This window comes from Bos javanicus, chromosome 6, assembly GCF_032452875.1.
Source record: "Bos javanicus breed banteng chromosome 6, ARS-OSU_banteng_1.0, whole genome shotgun sequence".
Lineage (NCBI taxonomy): Eukaryota > Metazoa > Chordata > Mammalia > Artiodactyla > Bovidae > Bos > Bos javanicus.
This window is the reverse complement of record NC_083873.1, coordinates 91,710,251-91,735,481: the sequence shown is the minus strand read 5'-3', so window position 1 is coordinate 91,735,481 and position 25,231 is coordinate 91,710,251. Positions and strand designations below refer to the sequence as shown.

Genomic DNA, 25,231 nt, shown 5'->3' with positions numbered 1-25,231 from the left:
AGTTGAGAGAGAGTACACACCCTCTCCAGTGACAAGATCCATAACAGTCAATGTTTATACAGCAGCTTACGACACCAGTGAGGGAGAGATTGCTGTTACATCCATTTTACTGATAATAAAACTATGTCAGAGGTTAAGGCACTCGACCAGCAACTGCTAAAGCTGGGATCCAAAGTCCGGCAACCTGGCTCAGAGGCTGTGCTCGCATCCATCCACTGGGCCGCACAGCTGCTACTGGGCACATTTTTGTTTTCATTGGGTATGTTTTCCTCCACAAACATTCACTGAGTACATATCATGTGCCAAGGACCATTCCAGGCACTGGGGATACCACAAGGAACAAAATCTCTGCCATTGAGAAGTTTATCATCCAATGAGAGGAAACGAAATGAGTAACTTTATGAGTCTATGTCTCATAAATGAAAATAAAAAGGGTTGGAGACATGTAGGAAGAAAGCTGCAGTTTGTTTTTTTTTCTGTGCCATGCAGCATGCAGGATCTTAGTTCCCCGACCAAGGATTGAACCCATACCTGCTGCAGTAGAAGTGCAAGTCTTAACCACTGGAATACTAGGTAAGTCCCCTTTTTAATTTAATGTAATTTGGGGGCTGCAGCTGCAATTTTTAACTGGCTGTACAGGGGAGGCTGACATTTGAGCAAATACCTAAAGGAAGCAAGGGAACAAGTCAAAGGGTAAAACTGATTAAAATAACTTTTTTTTAACTAATTTTTTTTAAATGTAAATAATACTCAGCTGCTAGTGAAAAACAATGGTTCTCTTTCATCTTTTGCTCCTTTAAAGTCATGAGGGTGAAGAATGGAAGGTTACAAAAACATCTCACTCCAGGGACAGCTCCACGAAAGGGGATTTTCCATGTCAAAGGATTTGTTGACCTCACTCATTTATAATCAATAAATACCAATGGCTGATTCCCAAGAGACACCTTTAAGGAAAGATTCCAAAAATCCTTTCAAAATAGATAGCCAATGGGAGTTTGCTGTATGACACAGGGAACCAAAAGCTGGTGCTCTGTGACAACCTAGAAGGGTGGGAGGCGAGGGAGGTGGGAGGGGGGTAGAAGAGGGAGGGGACGTATGGATACCTGTGGCAGGTTCATGCTGATATATGGCAGAAACCATCACAATGTTGTAAGGTAATTATCCTACAATCAAAAATAAAATATTTTTTTAAAAGGCCAGAGTCACAGTCTTCATGAAAACAATGTAGCAACCCTCCCATATATAAACCATAAACACACTGATCAAGCAACCATCCCAGGGATAATTTCACACATTCTGCTTGCTAAGCCAACACAGCATCAGATAGGAGTTTGACAGCATAATGGGGAGGGAGTGGAGAAATGGCATCTTTCAAATGCACCAATGAATAGACAATCTGGCAGCAAGTGGAAAGAGTGATGGGGGGCTCTAGATCAGTGGGCCGCAGAACAAAAAGTGTTAGTGACAGAAGCAGAAGCAGAGTAAGGCTGGTCTTACGGCCCTTTACTAAGGACACACTAGGCTCCTCAAAACTGCCACATGCTAGGTAGGATGCCAGAGGTTTAACAGGACTGTGAGAAGACAGGTGGCTCAGTCGTGTCCGACTCTTTGCAACTCCATGGACTGTAGCCTCTGTCCATGGGGATTCTCCAGGCAAGAATATTGGAGTGGGTAGCCATTCCCTTCTCCAGGAGATCTTCCTGACCCAGGGATCGAACCTGGGTCTCTTGCATTGCAGGCAGGTTCTTTAACATCTGAGCCACCAGGGAAGCCTTATAGAGGAAAGAACCTTAGGGGTCATGTCTAGCCAACAGACCCAGGGGTTCCCAGCCTTTGAAAGCTAATCACCTGCATGGGGTTTTTAGTGTTTCTAAACCTATGCTTTAAACCTCTTGCCAGGACCTTACTAGACCACGTATGATCTTGAAGCACATATTATAATTAAATAAGACATAACATTATTTAATTCCTTAGCATTTGGGCTTCCCAGATGACACTAGTGGTAAAGAACCTGTCTGCCAATGCAGGAGACATTAGAGACATGGGTTTGATCCCTGAGTTGGGAAGACCCACTGGAGGAGGGCATGGCAACCCACTCAAATATTCTTGCCTGGAGAATCCCATGGACAGCGGAGCCTCGTGGGCTTCAGTCCATAGAGTTGGACGTGACCGAATCGACTGAGCACATATGCACAAGACATAACAGGTTTCTAACAGTGGAATTATCCCGAACAGGACAAAACTGCCAGGATCCTCAAAGCTCGGATGTACCATTAAGGACATGTGTAGTGACTGGCTTTCAACAACTCTTTCTAGAAACCATTTCTCTATCCCTGGGTCCCAAGAAATGGGGGACTGATGCTAAGACTATACCAAGTGTGATTTTTAAAAACCAGGGATGGATGAAATCAATAAAACAAGCTCAAGTGCTTGTTTCACTGAGGGTTTCTTTTCTTTTTTAAGAACTTTATTATTGGAGTATAATTGCTTTACAATGTTGTGTTAGCTTCTGCTGTACAACTAAAAGAATCAGCTGTATGTATACATATATTCTCTCCCTCTTTAGCCTCCCTCCTACCCCTCCTCCCATCCCACTCCTCTAGGTCATCACGGGGCACCATCTCTAGGGACCTCTAGATGTTGTCTTTGCATTGTACACCTCATTAGATAGAATGAGTTCGATGGCGTCAAGCCATCTTTCTTTCTCGGTTGGTTTCTCGGGGGCACCATCCAGAAATGGGATGTAGAGTGAACACAGCAACTGCAGTGTGATGGCTATGGTGCCACCCACTCAAAACAGTGGCCCCAACACCTGCCAGTAAAAATGAGCTCCCAGGGCGATGGCACGTGATAACAGCTTGGGCCACAGGTGTTCTCTGGAGGGCCAGACAAGTGTGCCCCTGCCCACGCCCATGTGTCACTTGATGAGCTTTTTAAGAAGCGATCGTGAGAAACAGATCCCATAGAAATGCAACAGCAAGAGCCACTGCTGGAGCAGCCATGCCCTGCAGGCCTCTCTGGGTCCTGGGAGGTCCAGAGACCTCAGCAGGGCTCTGTTTTTGCACCGTGTTGTTGTTCAGTCGCTAAGTCATGTCCGACTCTTTGTGATCTCAGGGACTGCAGCACACCAGGCTTTCCTGTCCTTCACTATCCCCTGGAGTTTGCTCCAACTTCCATCCATTGAGTCGGTGATGCCATCCAACCATCTCATCCTTTGTCGCCCCCTTTGCTGCCCCCATTCTTGAGGCTCTGCTCTACTTGCTGCCCTTCTCGATTTACTTTTTTTCTTTTTTTTGAATCACACTTGTTACGTATTACGTCTGGCGTTGTTATTATTATTATTTGGCTGTGCTGGGTCTTAGGTGTGGCATGCGGGCTTCTCTTTCGTTGTGGCACGTGGGCTTAGTTGCTCTGTGCAGCATGTGGAATCTTAGCTCCCTGACCAGGGATTGAACCTGAATCCTCTGCACCGGAAGCCAGATTTTTAACCAGTGGACCCCCAGAGAGTCCGTTGATTTGCCTTGTTGATTCTCCTGCTGCTGCTATTCTCATGACCCCTTCATATCTGCGTATCTTTCTTCTCCCTCTCAGTTTCTAGCCATTCATTGTTTCTCTTTATCGTTTTGACTTACAGCTTAAACCAGTGGTTCTCAAACTTTACTGCCTATTAGAATCACGAGGGCAGCTATGAAAATGTCCAACACCAAGCTACCCTCTCTTATCAATTAACTTAGAATCTTTGGGGGAGCCAGGCATCAGTTCTTTTGGTATTAACTTCTTAGGTAATTTTAATATGTAGTCAAGTTTGAGATGGACTATTTAAGCCATTTTTTTTGTTTTGCTTTTTGGTCATGCTGCCCATCCTTTGGGATCTTAGTTCCCTGACCAGGGATTGAACTCAAGCCCCCTCCATTAGAAGCACAGACTCTTAACTACTGGACCACCAGAGAAGTCCCAACTTTAAGCCATTTTGATGCAAGGATGCAGAACTACAAATTGGCTCATATTCTAAATCAGCATCATCCAAACTTATTTGTGCTAACTAATGTGCCCACATTTAGAACTGGGAGAAAGGATTTCCACCATAACTTTTGTGTGATCTCAGCCTGAGACTTCATACCCTTTACAAAGGCTCAGACAGATACTTGAGTGCCAGTCATTACTGGTTGGGCATGGAGGGGTGACTCCTGCTTGGAATACATTTGTCAGAAGTAAGACCATGTTATCCCAGGAATGAAACATGGTCTTTTACCATCAAACCCCCTTCATAGGGAACCATACAGCATTCCTTTGTACATGGCTAGTGTTCAGTGCATAGCCTGTGAGCATATGTAACCCAATGAATAAAAATAGCAATTATCATTATGTGCCACAAGAAAAATGTCCCTTTTCTCATTACAGTAAGGGAGTCTTATTGCATACCTCTCAGGAAACCTAATAATGTGTTACATGAATTTTCCACGGAAAGGAACAACTGGTTAGGAAATCAAATACTAGATTTCTAGACAGTGACATTCAAACCTAAGACTCCAGGCAAGCCAAAAACTGCTCTGAGTCTGGTCCCAGCAGGATTGAAATACCTCCTCAAAGCATACTGAGCAAATTCCCATGATGCCAGGCCTCCTGGAAAAGTTTCTGGGGGTCGAAGGCCACTGCAGCTGCCTCCTTCCCATCTTCTCAACCACTTGCTCAAGTGGAAAAAATGCTTAGAGGGTAAGTTACCACAGTTCTCAATTCTCCTGACTCCACCTCTGGGGAACCCTAGTCCTGGGTCCTCTGAGGGGATGCAAACTGTACTGCGGTTTGGGGTTTGTGTTCATGTCCCAGGTATCTGCAGCCCTTGCCCAAGTGAAAAAGCGCAGAGAGTAGAAGAGCGAAAGGACAAGTAAAGTATGGGATCGGGCAGCAAGGCGAGAGGGTCATCGCAAGGGTTGGAGAGGCAGGGAGGCTGGAGCTGCGTATAAGAAGCTCAGAGCTGTCCCTACTGCCCAGGGATGTCCTCAGGAGGCACTGGTTCTTGCAATCCCCCACCTCCACAGAAGACTCAGCCACAGAGCACAGCATGAGGCCCCCTTTTATATCCTGAGAGACAATTCTTGGAACTTACAAGGGAGGAGGGAATGGCAAACCACTCCAGTATTCTCGCCTGGGAAATCCCATGGACAGAGGTGTTCATGGGGTCTCAAAGAGCTGGACATGACTGAGCAACTAACACAGGCACAAGGGACAAAAATCTTTCTCATGTGGCTTCTGGGTCCAGGTGAGATAGAAGAGGCCATATTTGTTGTCGCCGAGTGCCTGGAGCTTTAAGAACAATTTTGCAACTGTCTATCAAAAGAGTACTGTTCCTGGACATCCCTGGTGGTCCAGGGGTAAGAATCTGCCTCCCAAGGCAGGGAACACAGGCTTGATCCCTGGGTCTGGGAAGATCCCACACGCCTTGGAACAGCTAAGCTCGTGTGCCGAAACAAGAGAAACCACCACAACAAGGAACCCACACACCGCAACTAGAGAGCAGCCCTGCTCGCCACAACTAGAGAAAGCCTGCTTGCAGCAATGAAGACCCAGTGTGGCCAAAAAATAAGTAAATAAATAAGTCAATTAATTAATTTTTTAAAAAAGATTATTGTTCCGTTTCTACTTGTCCTCAGCTCCTGCCTGTCCACCCGAGAGTTATCTTTTGACATCATGATTTTCCCTAAAGGTCACATCTTGTGCTCAAAAACACTACCTTTTCAAATTACTCAGCCTGTGCTACATACATGTGCCCATATAACCTAGCCATTTTTAAGTTTCATACACCAGGAGATGAAAGACACTTGTCTCAGAGCTCCCTTCAGCAGTCTGAGGGTCCTCTTCCGTATTCAGCCTCCCACCAAGGAGCTCTGATGTGTTTCAGAATCAGAGTGATTCCTACTCAAGTTCTCCGGAGAATATGGTCTTTTTCTCTGAATTCTCATTCCAAACTTGGGCCTTGTTGGTACTGTCTTTCAAACTACATTTCCTCTGAGCAAAAAGGGTATAATCAGAAATTTAAAATCCCTATGCCCTCATTTACACAAGCAAGTCAAATTGGTGCATTAAATAGGACAATCATAAGAAAATGCTTCCCTAGTGGCTCAGACAGTAAAGAATCTGCCTGCAATGCAAGAGCCCCAGGTTTGATTCCTGGGTTGGGAAGAGCCCCTGGAGAAGAGAATGGCAACCCACTCCAGTATTCTTGCCTGGAGAATTCCATGGACAGAGGAGCCTGGCGAACTACAGTCCACGGGGTTGAAAAGAGTTGGACACGACTCAGTGACTGACACACACAGGGAAATGCAGTCGGGGATTTCTCAGGTGGTCCACTGGTTGAGGATCCACCTGCCGATGTGGGTTGACCCTGGAAGACTCCATATTACCCAGAACAACTAAGACCATTCACCACAACTATTGACCCTGTGCTCAGAGCCTGGGAGCCACAATTAGTGTAGCCCACGTGCCTAGAGACTGCTCTGCAACAAGAGAAACCACCGCAATGAGAAGCCAGGGCAGCCAAAAATAAATAAATAAATAAATTTACCAAAAAAACCCCCGGAAACTTAATCTCAGAGGGATTGATCTGAGCTCTCGGTACCATGACCAGTACACAGCAGAGCTGCGATTGGAATCCCCATGACATGGACTTCTCTTCCCGAGCTGTTTGTTATCTCATATCTGAGAACTGGCAGCTTGAGGCGGCACAGGCTGGTTTAAAGACAGCTAATATATAAGAAAAAAAGCACACAACAGATGTTTTTCATGCTCTGGGAAAGTTTCCACCCTCTCTTCAGACTGTGTTGCTTTAAAAATAGGGATTTACATTTCAATTTGCTTTTCAAAGCTCTTAATGAACTATTTCTTTAAATTGTTTTGGTTTCAAAAAGATGTTAGGTGGTTAAGCAAAGTAAGACTAAGATGCTTTAAGAATATAGCCACTTTTTTAAGGGAAAAGAGTAAGGCAGGTGTGGGGGCAGGTAGGTGGCAAAAATGTGTGCAGAACATGAGGAGGGGATAGTGATAATATGGAAGAAAGTGTTTCTTTCTTTCTTTTTAAATAAAATGTAACCATGAGTTGGAAAAGGAACTGATTTGCAAAAATTCCTTTTTTAATGAATAGTTATTGGAACTAATTTTGTATTCTTTAGGAGGACCTTTAAAGCACGGCGCTCATTACCAGATTCTTCTTACAAGATCACTGACTTGCAAATCCTTGGCGAGTTACAGTCTCACAACTCAATCCAGACATAAAAAGGTCACGGAAACCTGACACGGAGGTGGCAGGTGTGGGAGCCACCCATCCCATTCCATTCCAATTAAGTCATCCGCCCGGTTATAAAAAGAATTATGCTGCTAACCCTCAGAAATGTGGGATGGTCTGCTCTGGGAAGCGTGGGCCGAGGGTGGTGGTGAACTTAATTTCATCACCAATTTTTGTTCGGATGGAGGGAGCAGCTGTAAGGCAACAAATAGTTTTATTTCCAGAGGCTAATGGAGAGCCTCTAGCCAGCAGGGTGCACAGAGCAGTGAGACGCATTTCCTCTGAACTACCCAGGAAGTTCAAGGTCAGTGGGGAATCTAGTTTTTCCTAGATGAGTTAAAAATCAGTTTATTTGGTTTTTCTGGGTTTGTTTTCGCCTGTTTTTTTTTTTTTTTTTTTAATTTTCAACTTTTTTTTTAACCCTCAAAGGCTTTTATTTTACTTTTTATCTTTTGGTGGTGCCAAATGGCATCTTAATGCCCTGACCAGGGATCAAACCTGTGGCCTTGCATTGGCAGTGAGGAGCCTTAACCATTGGACCACCAGGGAAGTCCCACTGCCTGTTTTTTAAGCATCACAAATATTTCCAAGGCAAAAGGCAGCTGGGTGAAAAGCACTAGCTCACTGCTTGAGATGCCAAAAGCTCCAAAACCTACTCCTCAGAGACCTCCATGTTCCTTTAGGCTACTTGCATGTGGCCTTGGGCAAGTCCCTACACATCTTTGGAAGCAGTTCCATTATGTCTACCTCCAGGCAGCACTGTGGGCTGAAAGGGACAAGACCCAGATTTTCACCCTGGCCCCTGCTAATTCTGATGATTCGATTCAGGACATGAATCTGAGTCCAAACACAGGGCAAGTCACGAAGCCTGGGAGTACTTGTATTTTAGACAAATGACTATTGTTTGCTTGTGTTTTACAAAGTCACTCTCCTTTCTCCTCAATCTCACTTTTCCGTAAAATGTGATCTTCTTCTACTACTCCTTCTTCTCCTCAAACATATATATTCAGTCAAATAAAAAATCAACAGTCCCAGGAGTTCCCTGGCCCAGGTTCAATCCCTGGTCAGGGAACTGAGATCCCACAGGTCACATGGTGCAAATAAAACGTTCCCTTCTAACATGTAAACTAATCAGTTCAGTTCAGTTCAGTCACTCAGTTGTGTCTGACTCTTGGTGACCCCATGGACTGCAGCACGCCAGGCTTCCCTGTCTATCACCAACTCCCAGAGCTTACTCAAACTCATGTCCATTGAGTTGGTGATACCATCCAACCATCTCATCCTCTGTTGGCTCCTTCCCAGCATCAGGGTCTTTTCTAAGGTGTCAGTTCTTTGCATCAGGTGGCCAAAGTATTGGAATTTCAGCTTCAGCATCAGTCCTTCCAATGAACATTCAGGACTGATTTCCTTTAGGATGGATTGGTTGGATCTCCTTGCAGTCCAAGGGACTCTCAAGAGTCTTCTCCAACACCACAGTTCAAAAGCATCAATTCTTCGGTGCTCAGCTTTCTTTATATTCCAACTCTCATATCCATATGTGACTACTTGAAAAACCATAGCTTTGACTAGACGGACCTTTGTTGGTAGAGTAATGTAAGCTCATAGACTAAACGAATGGGAAGGGGAGAAGCTATTCCAAATTTGCAGGGATAGCAGGAAGATTCAGGAGTGAGATTTCATTTTAAAGGGGGCTCACTATTCCCCCACCCTCTGTCTGCCATTCCGAATCATACATGCTGCCTCCTATGCCCAGAAAGGCCACTTCCCCATACATCCTTCCCATTCAATGGAACCACTGCTGCTGCTAAGTCGCTTTAGTCGTGTCCAACTCTGTGCGACCCCATGGACGGCAGCCCACCGGGCTCCCCTGTCCCTGGGATTCTCCAGGCAAGAACACTGGAGTGGGTTGCCATTTCCTTCTCCAATGCATGAAAGTGAAAAGTGAAAGTGAAGTCGCTCAGTTGTGTCTGACTCCCAGCGACCCCATGGACTGCAGCCTACCGGCTCCTCCATCCATGGGATTTTCCAGGCAAGAGTACTGGAGTGGGGTGCCATTGCCTTCTCCTGAATGGAACCACTAATCGTGTGCTATGTTCTAGACAGTAAAATGGGCTTCTTGTAACAGGCAATTTATTGCAATACAGAAACAGACTCACAGACTTAGAGGATGAACTTATGGTTGCCAGGAGGGAAGAATGAGCAGAAGGAAAGTTAGGGACTTTGGGATGGACCAGTACACACTGCTGTATTTAAAATGGATAACCAACAAGGGATTATCCATGGATAACCAACAAGAGATAGCACAGGGAACTCGGCTCAATGTTATGTGGCAGTCTGGATGAATGAGGAGTTTGGAGGAGAATGGATACATGTATATTTATGACTGAGTCTCTCTGCTGTCCACCTGTACTGTCATAACATTGCTAATCAGCTATACTCCAATACAAAATAAAAAGTTTAATAATAATTTTAAAAAAGACATTGCTGCTGCTGCTGCTGCTAAGTCGCTTCAGTCGTGTCTGACTCTGTGCGACCCCATAGATGGCAGCCCACCAGGCTCCCCCATCCCTGGGATTCTCCAGGCAAGAACACTGGAGTAGGTTGCCATTTCCTTCTCCAAAAAAGACATTGGGAGGCAGCAAAAATATATATATAAAAAAGAGGCAATTCATTTCACAAATACACAATTTCTTTTCAAGTGTTCATTCTTCAATCACCAACACTATATAGTGAATGTACATATTTCTCACTTAATTCTCACTACAATCCTTTGAGGTGAGAATCAAATGAATTAAATGACTTGTTTTCCAGGCAGCATCAAGCCTGCGTCACCATCTCACATGTCCTTTCTCCTAGAAAGGATGCATTCTACTTCCCAATGACTTACATGAGCCTTGCAAAAAAATTATAAAACGTTTACCATGAAAAATACCCCCAAAACTTTTCTTTGCTAAACCAACCATGGATACCAAACTTAGGAGTAGGATAATATTTGGCAAAGTTAGCACCTTAATGCAGAAGTTTGGGAGGTTGGATTTGCCAAGAAAAACGGGGGTTGGGGGACATTCTACTGAGGTTACAAATCCACTGGTTACAAGGCCTTTCTAAGGATCTGATTCAGGACAGGAATCAGAGTTCCAACTCAGGGTGAAACCACGAGATTAGATGCATCCCCAGCAGTTAACCTTAACAGTTTGTTCTGAAAGGGAAATGTAGCCTCCGATTTTTTAAATTTAAAATGTAGGTGATCTGCAAACAGCAGTGAGTACTCCCTGTGCTGAAAGCACCTTGCATCTCTCCAGGGGTTTAAATGAAACTGGAAGACTCCTTCCTCTGTCTTTGCTTTCCATTCATTCTAAACGTTAGTGGCTCTAGGACGTGCATCACACCTATCTGCCAAATAAAGTCTCCGTTGGTTTTAGAGAGGGTCTTGAGTACTGACTCTTATTTGCGTACCTGTCTGCTTTCCTAATTTACATCCTTTGTACTGTCCTTCCTTCTTCAGTTTCCCTTCAACTGTTTGTTTTCCTTTTCGAAGGTCTTTTCTTTGGCTCACTTCACATTGCATCATTTCTTCTCCATTTATCCACCACTAGCTGCAGACCTCTGTGTACTCAGCAGCAGACACATTCTCTGTCCTAGAACATCTGTGTCACCCCGTCACTCCCTCCTCCCAGAGGACTAAACCCTGGCTTCTTTATGGGTCAGCAGATCTCCTAAGGCCATTGACCCACAACTCACTTGAAACTCTGCATTTCTCTTGTCACTGTAGCCTTTTAAGAAGGTGTTTTTACTTTTGATTGTTTCTGGTCACTGGGTAAGACACTCTCAAAACTTATATAAACATCACTACCCTGATCTGCATTCTTGACATATTTATGATAGATGAGGAAGCCTGCCAACCTGAGGTGTTGCCCTTGTCCACCCAAAACTAACTTTAAGAGAAAAGGAGATAGGTAGAGATGGAAATGCCGATAAATATACATTTTCACTTACACAAATGATTTCTCCAGGAAACAGATTCCCTGATCACGTTTCCTGGAAGCCATATAGATCTTTTTTCAAAAATACAAAGATCACTTAGGAAAAAAAGGAAAGCTAGTCAATAAAATGGGCTTCCTGGGTAGCTCAAATGGTAAAGAATCTGTCTGCAATGCCGGAGGCCTGGATTCGATCCCTATGTTGGGAGGATCCCCTGGAGAAGGAAATAGCAACCCACTCCAGTATTCTTGCCTGGAGAATTCCATGGACAGAGGAGACTGGTGAGCTACAATCCATGGGATTGTAGAGTCAGACACAAGTAAATGAAATATCACAAGTTTCTCTGTCAGAATCAAGTGAGAGGAGATGACATTTCTGGACATGACATGTGCCAAGATATAAAGGTAAGACCTCAGGAAAGCAACAGCTCTACTAAATACAAAGCCAGATTAATCCAGAGTATAAGGGCGTCTACCCAGTTCTCTGATGTAGGGGCGGAATGTCCATCCACGTCTACTAGCGCACATTCATAAATCCCCATCTCTATATATGTGCTTCCTTGAGAGCTCAGTTGGTAAAGATGTATGAGGAGTAAAGACTACCTTCTTTCGGAGAGTTCAACTTTAAAAACCAACACATAATAGATGAGATAAGACATATTCAAAAGGCATCTTAGAGACAAAATGTTTCCCACAGCAAAAGCACAGAGTGCAAGGACTCTTAAGTAACCTTATCGATCCATTAACATATCTAAAGAAAGAATGTGTCAATCAGAAAGGGGATTCGGAGCGGAGGGCAGAGAAGTCACGAGATGGGAGAAGAGCGCTTTGGCAGAATGCTTCCCTGCTGTCCAGAGGGGAAAGGGCCCTGATTCAGCAGCTCGGGCATCTGGCCCGCATGGCAGATGCGTTCCTCGTGGAAAGATGGGCCACCTGGCCAACAGCGGGGAGGCCAGCACATTCTGGCGCCTCAGACCCACTCTTCAGCCTGAGATCAGCATGCAACCTCCTGACCTAGTTATGGTCAGACTTCCTATTTCATTTTCCTGTGGTGATAAAGTATACTGATTCTTGGTCACCTTGGGATATTTATTCCACTTAGAGTTGTGTTCTTCAAAATGAGCTAATGTGTTGACATTCTGGTGTATGTCTTTCAATGATGTGAATTAACATTCCTAAATTCCACGAGAGGGTGAGGGTGGGCTTCTTGATAACCAGGCACCCAGCATGTTCGGTAATAGGACAATAATCCATATCACCGCTGGCCTCTAACCTAATTCAGAAGAATAATGAGCAAACAGTGCACATTTTCTATGTACTTAGATTTTGTACATTAAATCTTCACAATTCCCTTGTGAGGCAGGAATTATTATTTCCTATTATTACTTTATAAAAGAGAGCCTGAGGTCACACAATTTGCAAACGACAAAGCCTGATTTCAATCCCAGGACTGTCTGTTGCCTGTTCCACTAGACAAAATAATTCAAACCTTGTGTCACCATCAACTAGAAGGCATAACCGGAAGCCAGCATGACTACTGTTCACAGCAGGAAACAAGACAACCCTCTGCAGAGGTTAATCGATAACCAGAGTCCTGTCAAAACATTCTGAGTGTGGATTCCGCCATCAGTCCTCAACAGATACATGCTAGGGCTCTCAAACTGGCTTTGGGTTCCAATGTCAAAGTGAGTTCAAAGCTTTCAACACTCTCTGCACGTATGGAATAGGCCAATGGTTCTGAACCTTCCTACCCATCTATTTGAGAAATCGGCCACCGTGTTCGGAATGAATGCTTGCTTTACTCAAATACTGACCTACAAATAGTGCCTAGAGTTGGCCAAAAATAATAAAAATAATAGCAGCAGCATCTGTTGTTACCATGTAGAGTATTTCATTATGTTGCTCTAATCACTTTGTAAAGTAGCTATTTTAATCCCGATTTAAAAATAAGGAAACTGAATCTTCAACCAGGCTAAGTAATTTCCCAAGATCACATGGGTAGAAGATGACAGCCCTAGAATTTGAACCCAGGTCTGATCTGACTCTGGCGCCTATGCTTTGAGCCACGTTGCGTCACTGTCCACCAGAGAAGCAAGGTCTAGTTAGAAGGCCCTGAAGAGAAACCAGACCCAGCCCAGCACACTGCAGAGAGTCACTGGAGCCTGGGGACACAGTGGGACCACACCCACAGCTGTTATTTTTTTGTGGTTGGGAAGAGCTGCTTTTCTCCTCAGCACAGCCTCAGACAGTGAACTTAGAGGAATAAATGAATGCAGGAGTGAATGGAACTCTAGGACAGCGGTTCCCAACCTTCCTGGAACCAGGGACCAATTTCGTGGAAGACAATTTTTCCATGGACCAGGGATGGAGAAATGGTTTGGGGATGATTCAAGTGCGCTACATTTACTGTGCACTTTATTTCTAATCTGGGCTTCCCTTATAGCTTAGTTGGTAAAGAATCCGCCTGCAATGCGGAGACTCCGGTTCGATTCCTGGGTAGGGAAGATGTGCTGGAGAAGAGATAGGCTACCCTCTCCAGTATTCTTGGGCTTCTCTTGTGGCTCAGCTGGTAAAGAATCCACCTGCAATGCAAGAAACCTGAGTTCGAACCCTGGGTTGGGAAGATCCCCTGGAGAAAGGAAAGGCTACCCACTCCAGTATTCTGGCCTAGAGACTTCCATGGACTGTATAGTCCAAGAGGTTGCAAAGGGTTGGACACAACTGAGCGACTTTCACTTTCTTTCTAATCTTATGCCTCCACTGACTGTTCAGAAGCCCAGGGATTGTAGGCCTCTGACTTAAGAAACTATGTGAGGCCTGATGAGAAGACCAGCTTACTGTTGACATCTTAAAAATGGCATGGCTTGATTAATGACTCCTGAAGTTCCAGCCAACTTAAACATCCTTAAATATTATAACATTTAGTTGCCATGTGAGGTAGCCAAAACCTGATTAATGAAGAAATACCTAAATGTGTAAGCCCAGGACTTAGTAGGTCAGAGTAATAAGGCTCAGGTGGCCTGGTGAAGTGGGACCAGAGCATCTAGACTCCTCTGTGGCTCGTCCACTTACCAGCCTTCAGTGACCTGCTTAACCATCTTGCCTATACAATGAGGATAATGATAGCTATCTCACCAGATTCTGCACAGACTAAATGAACATAGTTATATATGTTAATGTAAAACATCTCCAGCAATGCTTGGTTTGACATAATGATTGCAAAAAATGTTTTAACTTCCTTCCACAGGTAATTCCCTCCACTAAGAGGTGTTCTCCTGGAGCTAGGAAGCTTCTAACTTTAAGGCATCATAAACCAATCACAAGGCAAACCTTTTCCAACAAAGGAATCACTATCACAACCAGAGAAACGAAACAAACCAAAGCAGGAATTCACTTGTTTTGATGACATCCTCTACCCCTGGGGGTAGGTCAGGTAAGTGGAATGCTCTCCAAGTCTCCAAGCCTGGGGCTGTCTCTGGTCCCACAGGGAGGCAACACCTCATAGAGCTCTGACCACATCGGGGATCAGGGTCACTTTCCATCAAGCCCAGAAATGTGGAAAGTACCGTGAACTCTGCCAAGCCAACACCTGCTGGGAAAACTAGGGTTTCACAAGACAGACATATCTAAAATGTCTTCACAGGCCACAAGATGGGCAAGAAAAAAGGAAAGTTACGTGGTGATGGGGGGGGTGAGGTACCATAAAATCCACACAGCGAGGTTTAAAGAATAGGCTCTTTACGGGAGGAGGAGGCGCAGGAGGAACCTTGGCGCCCACCCGTCCTGCCTACCTGCGCACCACCAGCCGCAGAGTCTTGTAGGATCCTTTCACCAAGGAAACGGCCTCCCTCCGGGAGCTGCTCAGTGCCACCTCGTTGATGTTCACCACCTCGTCCCCAGCCCGAAGTCTGGAGCTCACCAGGTCCGCTTTGCCCCCTTCTTTGATCTGCTTAGAGAGAGGAGGATCCACAGGTGAGCAGCCTGTTTCCCGCAGAGCCCGCCCACTGCCTGTGGCCACGCCCACTCCCACAGTTTGCATCCAGAAGACAGGGATGACCTCCTGTCTCCACACCTTCCAGCACCCAGCACCCAGCAAGCCACAGAGGGCATTCAGAAACAGAGTGAAGGGCTGAAAGAACTCGATTTCCACCCAAAAGCCACTCACGACCTCCATCTTCAGCACCCCCTCCAAGTCCCTCAAAGCAACTATTTTATTCCTTTAGAAGAAGTTGACTTCTTCTTACTTCATTTTTTTTTGGGGGGGGGGGTTGTCTAAAATTAATAAATAATAAAATAAATAAATAAAATAATAAAATAGCCCTCTTCTGCTATTTGGGGGCTTCCCAGGTGGGGCTAGTGGTAAAGAACCTGCCTGCCAATGCAAGAGATGTAAAAGACACAGGTTCCATCCCTGGGTGGGAAGATCCCCTGGAGGAGGAATAGCAACCCACCCCAGTATTCTTGCCTGGAGAATCCCATGAACAGAGGAGCCTGGAGGGCTACGGTCCATGGGGTCGCAAAGAGTCAGACACGACTGTAGTGACTTAGTGCACACACACAAAATTATAACTCACTGGATAAATAAGTGGTGGTGGATCCAGACAATGAAATATTATTTAGCACTAAAAAGAAATGAACTCACAAGCCATGAAAAGGCATGGAAGAACTTTCAATGCATGTTAATAAGTGAAAGAAGCCAATATCAAAAGGTTACGTGCGGGATGATTCTAACTCTATGACATTCTGGAAAAGACAAAATTATGGAAACAATAGATCAGTAGTTAGATAGACAGGCAGAATAGACAGAGCACATAGGATATTTAGAACGTGAAACTATTGTGTGTGATACTATAAGGTGGGATACATGACATTATACCCAAGACTGTACAACACCAAGAGTGAGTCCTAACATCAACTATGGACTTTGGGTGATAAGGATGTGTCATTGTAGGTTCATCACTCGTAACACATGTACCACTGTGACAAGGAGATTGGCAATGGGAGAGGTTATGCAAGCAATCAAGGAGGGGGGATACATGGAAGCTCTCTCTACTTTCTGTTCAACTTTGCTGTGAATTTTAAAACTGATGGAATTCTCCAGGCCAGAACACTGGAGTGGGTAGCTGTTCCCTTCTCCAGGAGATCTTCCCAACCCAGGGATGGAACCCAGGTCTCCCACATTGCAGGTAGATTCTTTACCAGCTGAGTCACCAGGGAAGCCCGAACAGAAAATTACCTCACTGCAGCCACTGAGTTAACACGTGTAGTGTTACTCAATCAGTTGTGTTTGACTCTCTTTGAGACCCCATGGACTGTAGCCCACCAGGTTACTCTGTCCATGGAATTCTCCAGGCAAGAATACTGCAGTGGGTTGCCATTCCCTTCTCCAGGGGATCTTCCCAAGCCAGGGATCAAACCCAGGTCTCCTGCATTGCAGACAGACTCCTTACCGTCTGAGCCACCAGGGAAGCCTTTTTTATAAAATAAATGAAGTAAGAATCCTAATTCATTCAACAAAGTGATTCAACATTTGCTTTATGCCAGAAGTTGTTCCAGGAGCTAAGGCTTTAACAGTGGGCAAAACATACAGAAACTCTTTCTCTTCTGGTGCTTAAGGCAGAGGCAGAAAGCAAACACTAAACAGAGTAAACAAGTAAATGATGTTAGAAGTTGATGAAGCTGTCTTCCCTGGTGGTCCAGGGGTTAAGAATCTGCCTGCCAATGAAGAAGACACAGGTTTGATCCCAGGTCTAGGTCCAGGAAGATTCCACATACCTTATAGATATGCTTGAAGTACCCCACTCCAATACTCTTGCCTGGAAAATCCCATGGGAGGAGGAGCCTGGTGGGCTGCAGTCCATGGGGTCGCTAAGAGTCGGACATGACTGAGTGACTTCACTTTCACTTTTCACTTTCATGCATTGGAGAAGGAAATGGCAACCCACTCCAGTGTTCTTGCCTGGAGAATCCCAGGGATGGGGGAGCCTGGTGGGCTGCCGCCTATGGGGTCCCACAGAGTCGGACATGACTGAAGCGACTTAGCAGCAGCAGCAGCTGGCTAATAAGTGTTCTGTGCATGTTTAAGGTGGGCTAAGCTAAGTTCACAATAAACTGTGGAAAATTCTGAAAGAGATGGGAACACCAGACACCTGACCTGCCTCTTGAGAAACCTATATGCAGGTCAGGAAACAACAGTTAGAACTGGACATGGAACAACAAACTGGTTCCAAATAGGAAAAGAAGTACGTCAAGGCTGTATATTGTCACCCTGCTTATTTAACTTATATGCAGAGTACATCATGAGAAACACTGGGCTGGAAGAAGCACAAGTTGGAATCAAGATTGCCGGGAGAAATATCAATAACCTCAGATATGCCGATGACACCACCCTTATGGCAGAAAGTGAAGAGGAACTAAAAAGCCTCTTGATGAAAATGAAAGAGGAGAGTGAAAAAGAGTTGGCTTAAAGCTCAACATTCAGAAAACGAAGATCATGGCATCTGGTCCCATCACTTCATGGGAAATAGATGGAGAAACAGTGGAAACAGTGGCAGACTTTATTTTTTGGGGCTCTAAAATCACTGCAGATGGTGATTGCAGCCATGAAATTAAAAGACACTTACTCCTTGGAAGAAAAGTTATGACCAATCTAGAAAGCATATTGAAAAGCAGAGACATTACTTTGCCAACAAAGGTCTGTCTAGTCAAGGCTATGGTTTTTCCAGTGGTCATGTATGGATGTGAGAGTTGGACTGTGAAGAAAGCTGAGTGCCCAAGAATTGATGCTTTTGAACTGTGGTGTTGGAGAAGACTCTTGAGAGTCCCTTGGACTGCAAGGAGATCTAACCAGTCCATCCTAAAGGAGACCAGTCCTGGGTGTTCATTGGAAAGACTGATGCTGAAGCTGAAACTCCAGTACTTTGGCCACCTCATGCGAAGAGCTGACCCATTGGAAAAGACCCTGATGCAGGGAGGGATTGGGGGCAGGAGGAGAAGGGGACAACAGAGGATGAGATGGCTGGATGGCATCACCGAGTCAATGAACACGAGTTTGGGTAAACTCCAGGAGTTGGTGATGGACAGGGAGGCCTGGCGTGCTGCGATTCATGGGGTCACAAAGAGTTGGACACGACTGAGCAACTGAACTGAACTGAACTGAAGCTAAGTTCAGTAGGTTAGATGTATCAAATGTATTTTTGACTTAATGATATTGTCAACTTACAATGAGGGTATTGGGATATAACCTTATTGTAAGTCGATGAAGACCTGTATATATATATATGTGTGTGTGTGTATTTTTTCTTTTCACAAAAATGACATTATGCTACACCCACCCCCTCGACCATCTTTTGGCTTTTAACAGAGAGCCATTAAACTGAGGTGATTAAGAGTTTGAGGCGTCAAACAGGTAATTTAGGTAAGAGAAAGTCACTTATTCTCTGGAGTCTTCAGACTCCCACGTTAAACAGGAGACAGCAATAGCAGTAGTGCAGGGAGGATGAATGAGATAAGCCACCTGAATTGGTGAACACGGTTCCAGCTCCCAGATTATGGTAAGATTTTATAAGTAGTAGCCATTGTTTTCAAAAGTCATATATATCATGAAGATACTTCCTTTTATAGCAGATCCTATGATAACATCTTGGTACAATTCATTTAGCCATCCTTTCTTGTTGGTCATTTCCCCCTGCCTTTCTACCCTTTTCATCCCACTAAACTTCCCCGCCAACCTCTTGAAGATTCACTTTCCCCCCAAACATACTAGGCACACTCTAACCTCAAGCCGTACCCGAGTGGCTCAGTTACCCTCTACCTGGATCACTCCCCACTACACAGCACCAGGGTCACCTATGAAAACTGCAGTATTCCCTCATGGTTAAGAGCTGGGGCTCTGGAGCCAGATAGTCTGGCTCTGAGGCTTCCCAGCTGTGTGACTTTGAGCAGTTTATTTAACCTTACGGTGCCTCAGTTTCCTCTTCTGTAAGGTGATAGGGTTTACCACAGAGTCTGTCATGAGGATCAAGTGAGTTCATCAAGAAAAGGGCTTGGCACATACTGTGTGTGTGTTAGTCTTCCAGTCGTGTCTGACTCTTTGCGTCTCCATGGACTGTAGCCCATCAGACTCTTCTGTCCCTGGAATTCTCCAGGCAAGAATACTGGAGTGGGTTGCCATGCCCTCTTCCAGGAGATCTCCCCAACCCAGGGGTTCAATAGGATGTATTCAATAAAGTTGATGTCTATCAACTATCCATCCTTTGAGGCCAAGTTTAAATCCCATCTCCTCTAAGCCTTTTCTGATCTCTCATAAATATCCCCTGACTCTCTTGCACCTGCAATCTGTCCTTTAAGAAGTGTCCCCTCACCCGCCCCCTGCCGCATTGTTGGGGAAGCAAATGAATAAAATACTACATAAACTGTGAAATGACATTACAGCAATAATAAACTAAATAGATAATTTACCAGATAGATAGTTTATTATTGTTATACTACTTGAACACAATGCTTGTGGTTATCACACTCTGTCTTTCGGCACAGCTATTTAAGTCTGTGCCTGTTCCCTGCCCACAGTCCCACCTTATCCCCAGCTTGGGCTGTGAACTCTGAAGAGAGGAACTGACTCCATCTTTACTTAGCCCAGAATGCCTCCCCAGGGGTTTGCACACAGGACCTCCTCGTGCTGGTTCATTCATTCAGCCAAGATTCACTGAGTATCTACTGTGTGCCAGGTATAGAACTAAAAGCTGAGGGGACAATGATGAACACCACAGGCACAACAGTCCTATTTAAGTCCCAGTTTGTAGAATTAAATCTCCTCTCTGCTACTCTACTATTTGCCAATATTTTCAGTAAGATGAGAATGAAATGAGGCCTAGGAAATAACCGATTTCTTATATTAAAAAGGAAGTCAAGAAAAGCTCATTTGTACAGTTTATATGATGTTTTTCTCATGACTGATTTAAGGTGAAAGTAAACGTTACCAGAAAGAATGGCCTAAAGAGTTTCATTGTTGTTCACTGTTCTGATAAACTATTTCTATAACCCTTTGTATTTAAAGAGTTTCTCATAATCTCTTGACTTTGAACAGAGCTTTGAGGCTTAAAGTGCTTACTTTTTAAAAAATTTATGTTTTTTAATTGAAGGATAATTGCTTTATAGAATTTTGCTTACTTTAAAAAAGTTAGTAAAGATAATTATGTATAAAACTGAAAAAAGTTGGGGCTGGGATGATTTTTTGGAATGGTATGGCTTCTCAGGTGGCTCAGATGGTAACAGAATCCACCTGCAATACAGGAGACATAAGAGACGCGAGTTCAATGCCTGGCTTGAGAAGATCCCCTAGAGAAGGAAATGGCAACCCACTCCAGTTTTCTTGCTTGGGAAATCTCATGTACAAAAGAGCCTGGCAGGCTACAGTCCATGTGGTTGCAAAGAGTTGGACATGACTGAGGGACTAACGCTTTCATTTTCACTTTTTTTACCAACCATTAGTTGGGTACTTGTTTTGATTCTCAAATCTCTCTAGACTCTCTGATTGATTCATGCTCTCTTCAGATTTCCTCACTGGAGATGACTTTTAGACCTTTCCTCTAACACTAATCTTTTGCATAAGCCTTCACCCTATATTTTCAGTTTCTTTTTTCCTCTTCCTCGTTCTTCCTCCAAATACCCCTCCTCCATCATGAAACTGCCTTATCAACCCAGATAGAATCTCTCTCTTTCTCCTCCACACCATTTCTGCCTGCCTGGAGACAAGCCACAGCTCTGCCTTTGTCATAGGTATTTCTGGCCATGCTCTGTCCCCTCTTCTGGGTTTTAAACTCCTGGAAGTCAGAAACTTCTGTTCACAGATATTTTTTGAGCATGTACCAAGAGTCAGGCACTGTTCTAGGCCTGGGGAAAAGTTAAGGAAAGAAGCGTACTTTACATTCTTCTTTCCTGGAGTTTACATTTTAGCATATTCTTTCCTTTTGTTAATTGAAGTATAATTGTTTTGCAATATTGAGTTAGTTTCTGCTGTACAAGGCAGTGAATCAGCTATATGTCTACATATATCCACCCTCTCCCTCCCACCTCTCCCCCATCCCACCCCTCTAGGTCATCACAGAGCACCAAGCTGAGTTCCCTGTGCTGTACAGCAGGCTCTCACTAGTTATCAATTTTGCACATGGCTGTGTATATATATCAATCCTAATCTCCCAATTCTTCCCACCCTCCTCCTCCCCCCCACCACATGTCCACTTGTCTGTTCGCCACGTCTGTGTCTCTATTTCTGCCCTGCAAATAGGTTCATTTTACCACTTTTCTATATTCCATGTTATATGCATTCATGTACAATATTTGTTTTTCTCTGACTTGCTTCACTCTATACGACTGGCTCTAGGTCCATTCAGTTTTTAATATAGTTCATATCTTTGCATTAAAAGCCTGATGCCTGCACGGAGGCAGTTCAGAGGACACGGTAATAATGGTGGTTTAGTCACTAAGTCGTGTCTTGAGACCCCGTGGACTGTAGCCCTCCAGGCTCCTCCGTCCATGGGATTTCCCAGGCAAGAATACTGGAGTGGGTTGCCATTCCCTTCTCCAGAGGATCTTCCCAATCCAGGCATCAAACCCAGGCTTCCTGCATTGCAGGCAGATTCTTTCCTGCTAAGCCACCAGAAAAGCCCCTTCAGAGAACATATAGTGACCCAAACAAGGCTGAGTTCTTTCTGTTCTTTGGGTGCTTCAATTCATCTATGTACTTAACTCTCCCTGGAAGGTCAGGCAGTTTGCAGTGAGTCAGTAGAGTTCAGGAAGTTCTGCTTGATGCAAGGATTCACCCAGGGGTTCTATTCCAAAAAAAAAAATCAAGTCCCAGTCGGTCCAAGTGAGGCTGGAATTGAGCCAGCTGGGCACAAAATACAGACCCCTCATCTAATGCCTTTTGACTAACCACATTAAGGACTGCCATCTCAGTCTGTGGATTACCTGGGACCCCCATGTTCCCCTCTTCCTCGTCTGCTACTGGTTCTGCCACCTTCCTATTTGGTAGCATCAGAGTCAGTGGATATTCTACCTGTTGGTCACTCAGGTAGTAAGCCTGATTGCCAAGGAAGTGGAAACTATTGGCCAAGACAAGACTGAATTCACCTTAATCAATATGGTTGACTCCATTTATTATCACAAATGAGAAATTGAGATACTGAGATGCATTTTCTGATGCACTAACAACGTAATTGATTTCTAATCTACTGAGGCTGACTAAATGCATAAATCTTACATTTATATCAATTAGTCACAGTATTTTTTCAGGTATGTAAAAAACAAAACCTTATTTTTATAGAGTTCAATTTCTATGTCAGATACTAACTTCTGGGGGAAAGTCAGTCCTTTCTATCATTTTTTTGTGCATTTTGGTTAAAACCCATCCTATTCAAAACTTCTCTCCTCCCTGTATTTTTTTCAGGATGTGGCAACTGGTTCAAGGGAAGATCGCGGTCACCTGATGTTGGTGGACAGCCTGGCCTATTTTTTTAATTATTATTAAAGTAGAGTGGTTGATGACATATTATTAAAGTATGTTGTCCAAGCTCTGCTGGACAGCAAAATGACTCAGTTACACACACATATACATTCTTTCTTTATTGTCTCATCGATTACGGTTTGTTGTAGGATATTGAATATAGTTCCCTGTGCTACACAGTAGGACCTTGTTGTCATACTGTTTATCTAAAATCATTATTATGACTTTCTAAAAAAACTTATATTTACAAAAGGTTTAACAATAATTCTCTTGAACTATTCATCAAAGAGGATTATACTTCTAACCTCATGCCCTGCTGATACTGTCTGTCAGCAAGACTCAGTGAAAGATGAAGCTTATTATTTTAAACCCTTGGACCAATACTGGAGCAGCTGAAGAGGTCACTGGCGTTGTTTGTTCAATTTCACCTGCAGAGACTTTACTTATTCCAAGAATGTGATGGTCAACAAGTTAAATGACTTCAGATAATGTACCTTGTACAACTGGGTGGGAAATCCCTAAGCTAACAAGGAGAGAAGGCGATTATACATCTGGAAAATTAGAAGGCTTCTTCTCTTCTCAAATTCTAAATGCATCCACACCTTTAGGATTAAACTAACTTTCCTCCTATGACCATGTAAGGAGTTGGTTTTTTAAACATTTATAGTCCTTTACATTTCAATACATTTAGCTCCTGACATAGTGCCAATCAGGGCTTCCCAGGTGGCACGAGAGGTAAAGAATCTGCCTGCCAATGCAAGAGACAAAAGAGACTTGTGTTCGATCCCTGGGTCAAGAAGATCTCCTGGAGGAGAGCATGGCAACCCATTCCAGTATTCTTGCCTAGAGAATCCCATGGACAGAGGAGCCTGGTGGGCTACAGTCCATCGGGTTGCAAAGAGTCAGACACGACTGAAGCGACTTGCAGGCACGTAGCACCAATCATAGTAAGTGATTAATAAGCCTTTGTTGAGCACATCTGGAGAAGCTGATTTTAAATAAATACAATACCAGGTGATACATTCATACATTCAAAACATGATACAGGCAAAATATAGGTAAAGGGGAGAGTTGTGTGTCTGTGTCAGCAACTGGATGTGGGTTGCAGAGGAGCAAGAAGTCAGACCTGGGGACTTCCCTGGTGGTTCAGGGGCAAAGAATTAGCCTTCCGGGGCTTCCCTGGTGACTTAGTGGTAAAGAATCCACCTGCCTGTGCAGGAGATATGGTTTGATCCCTGATTCGAGAAGGGATCTTCTTCACATGCATCTAGGCCCATGTGCTACAACTACTGAGCCTGTGCTCTAGAGCCAGGGAACCGCAACTACTGAAGCCCTCACACCCTAGAGCCTGTGCTCTTCAACAAGAGAAGCCACCGCAACGAGAAGCCGGCGCACCACAACTAAAGAGTAGCCTCTGCTTGTTGCAATTAGAAAAAAGCCTGCTCAGCAACGAAGGCTCAGCACAGCTGAAAAAAATATAGAGAGAAAATAATAATGAAAAAGAATTAGCCTGCTAATGTAGGAGACACAGGTTTGATCCTTGGTCAGGGAGCTCGAATCCCACACACCCTGGAGCAATTAAGCCCATGTGCCACAACTACTGAGCCCATGTGCCCTAGAACCCGAGCTCCGCAACAAGAGAAGCCAGTGCAATGGGAAAGAAGCCTGTGCACTGAAACGGGAGAGTAGCCCCTGCTCGCCACAACTAGAGAGAAGCCCATGTGGCAACAGAGACCCAGCACAGCGAAAAATTAATGAATTAAAAAAGAAAAGTCAGGCCCTTCCTTTCCCCTCTCCAAGACTCTACCCCCTGCAGCCCAGTCTAGATGCACAAGCATGAAGCTGCCCTCTGGGTCCTGTGTTCCTCTTCTCCCGGCTTTGTGCCCTCCAAACGCAAATACCGCGACTCTATGCCCTGCCCCCCAGCCCTGTTCTCCGTCTTAGGTCATCACAACAGCATCATCTGCAGCATCTCTAGGATCAGAAGCACATCGTGGGCAGCAACCTGGTGATCCTCTTGCAACTTCAATTAGATCAGGTCACCCTCCTCTGCAAGACCCTCGTCTCCACACTTGGAGCAGAAACCAGAGCTCTCCCAGTGCACCACGGCCACTGCTGGGTTTGGCCGCCTCACCTCTCCACCTCCTGCTGTTCTCCTTCCTGCTTACTCAACTCCAGCCCAAAGCCCCCTGAGGCAGGTGGAGTTTGTCAGGCAAGCTCCTGGCTCAGGCAGGCTCTTGTACCTGTTGTTCCCTCAGCCTTCAATGCTTTTCCCTTGAGTCATCCCTTGCCCATCCTCTCACCTTCTCCAGGTCTTTACACTAATTCAGCTTCTGCAGGAATTTCAGCCTCTTCTCTTCCTTCCCATCTTTCGTTTTTTCTTCAGCACTTCGGTCATGATCCAACTCACTATACTTTTAACTTCTGTATCTTGTTGATTGTCTCTCTCCCCCATGTCGGCTGCATGGG

At 44.6% G+C, this 25,231-nt stretch overlaps 1 protein-coding gene and 1 long non-coding RNA gene across 3 annotated transcripts in view; one reads left to right on the top strand and one right to left on the bottom strand.

Moving 5' to 3' along the window:
• The window catches only part of SHROOM3 (shroom family member 3), a 329,202-nt gene that overhangs the window by 198,330 nt on the left and 105,641 nt on the right, over nucleotides 1-25,231 (bottom strand). Inside the window, exon 2 of one of the 2 annotated variants that reach the window (XM_061420517.1) lies at nucleotides 15,051-15,205. In XM_061420517.1, the coding sequence (XP_061276501.1) occupies nucleotides 15,051-15,205 (155 nt within the window). Of the gene's footprint in view, nucleotides 1-15,050; nucleotides 15,447-25,231 lie in introns of those variants that run through there. The other variant, XM_061420516.1, reaches the window with a different exon arrangement.
• On the top strand, nucleotides 105-23,236 carry LOC133249732 (uncharacterized). Its single transcript, XR_009737074.1, has 3 exons — nucleotides 105-573; nucleotides 14,507-14,692; nucleotides 22,706-23,236. It is a non-coding gene; the product is annotated as an uncharacterized LOC133249732 (long non-coding RNA).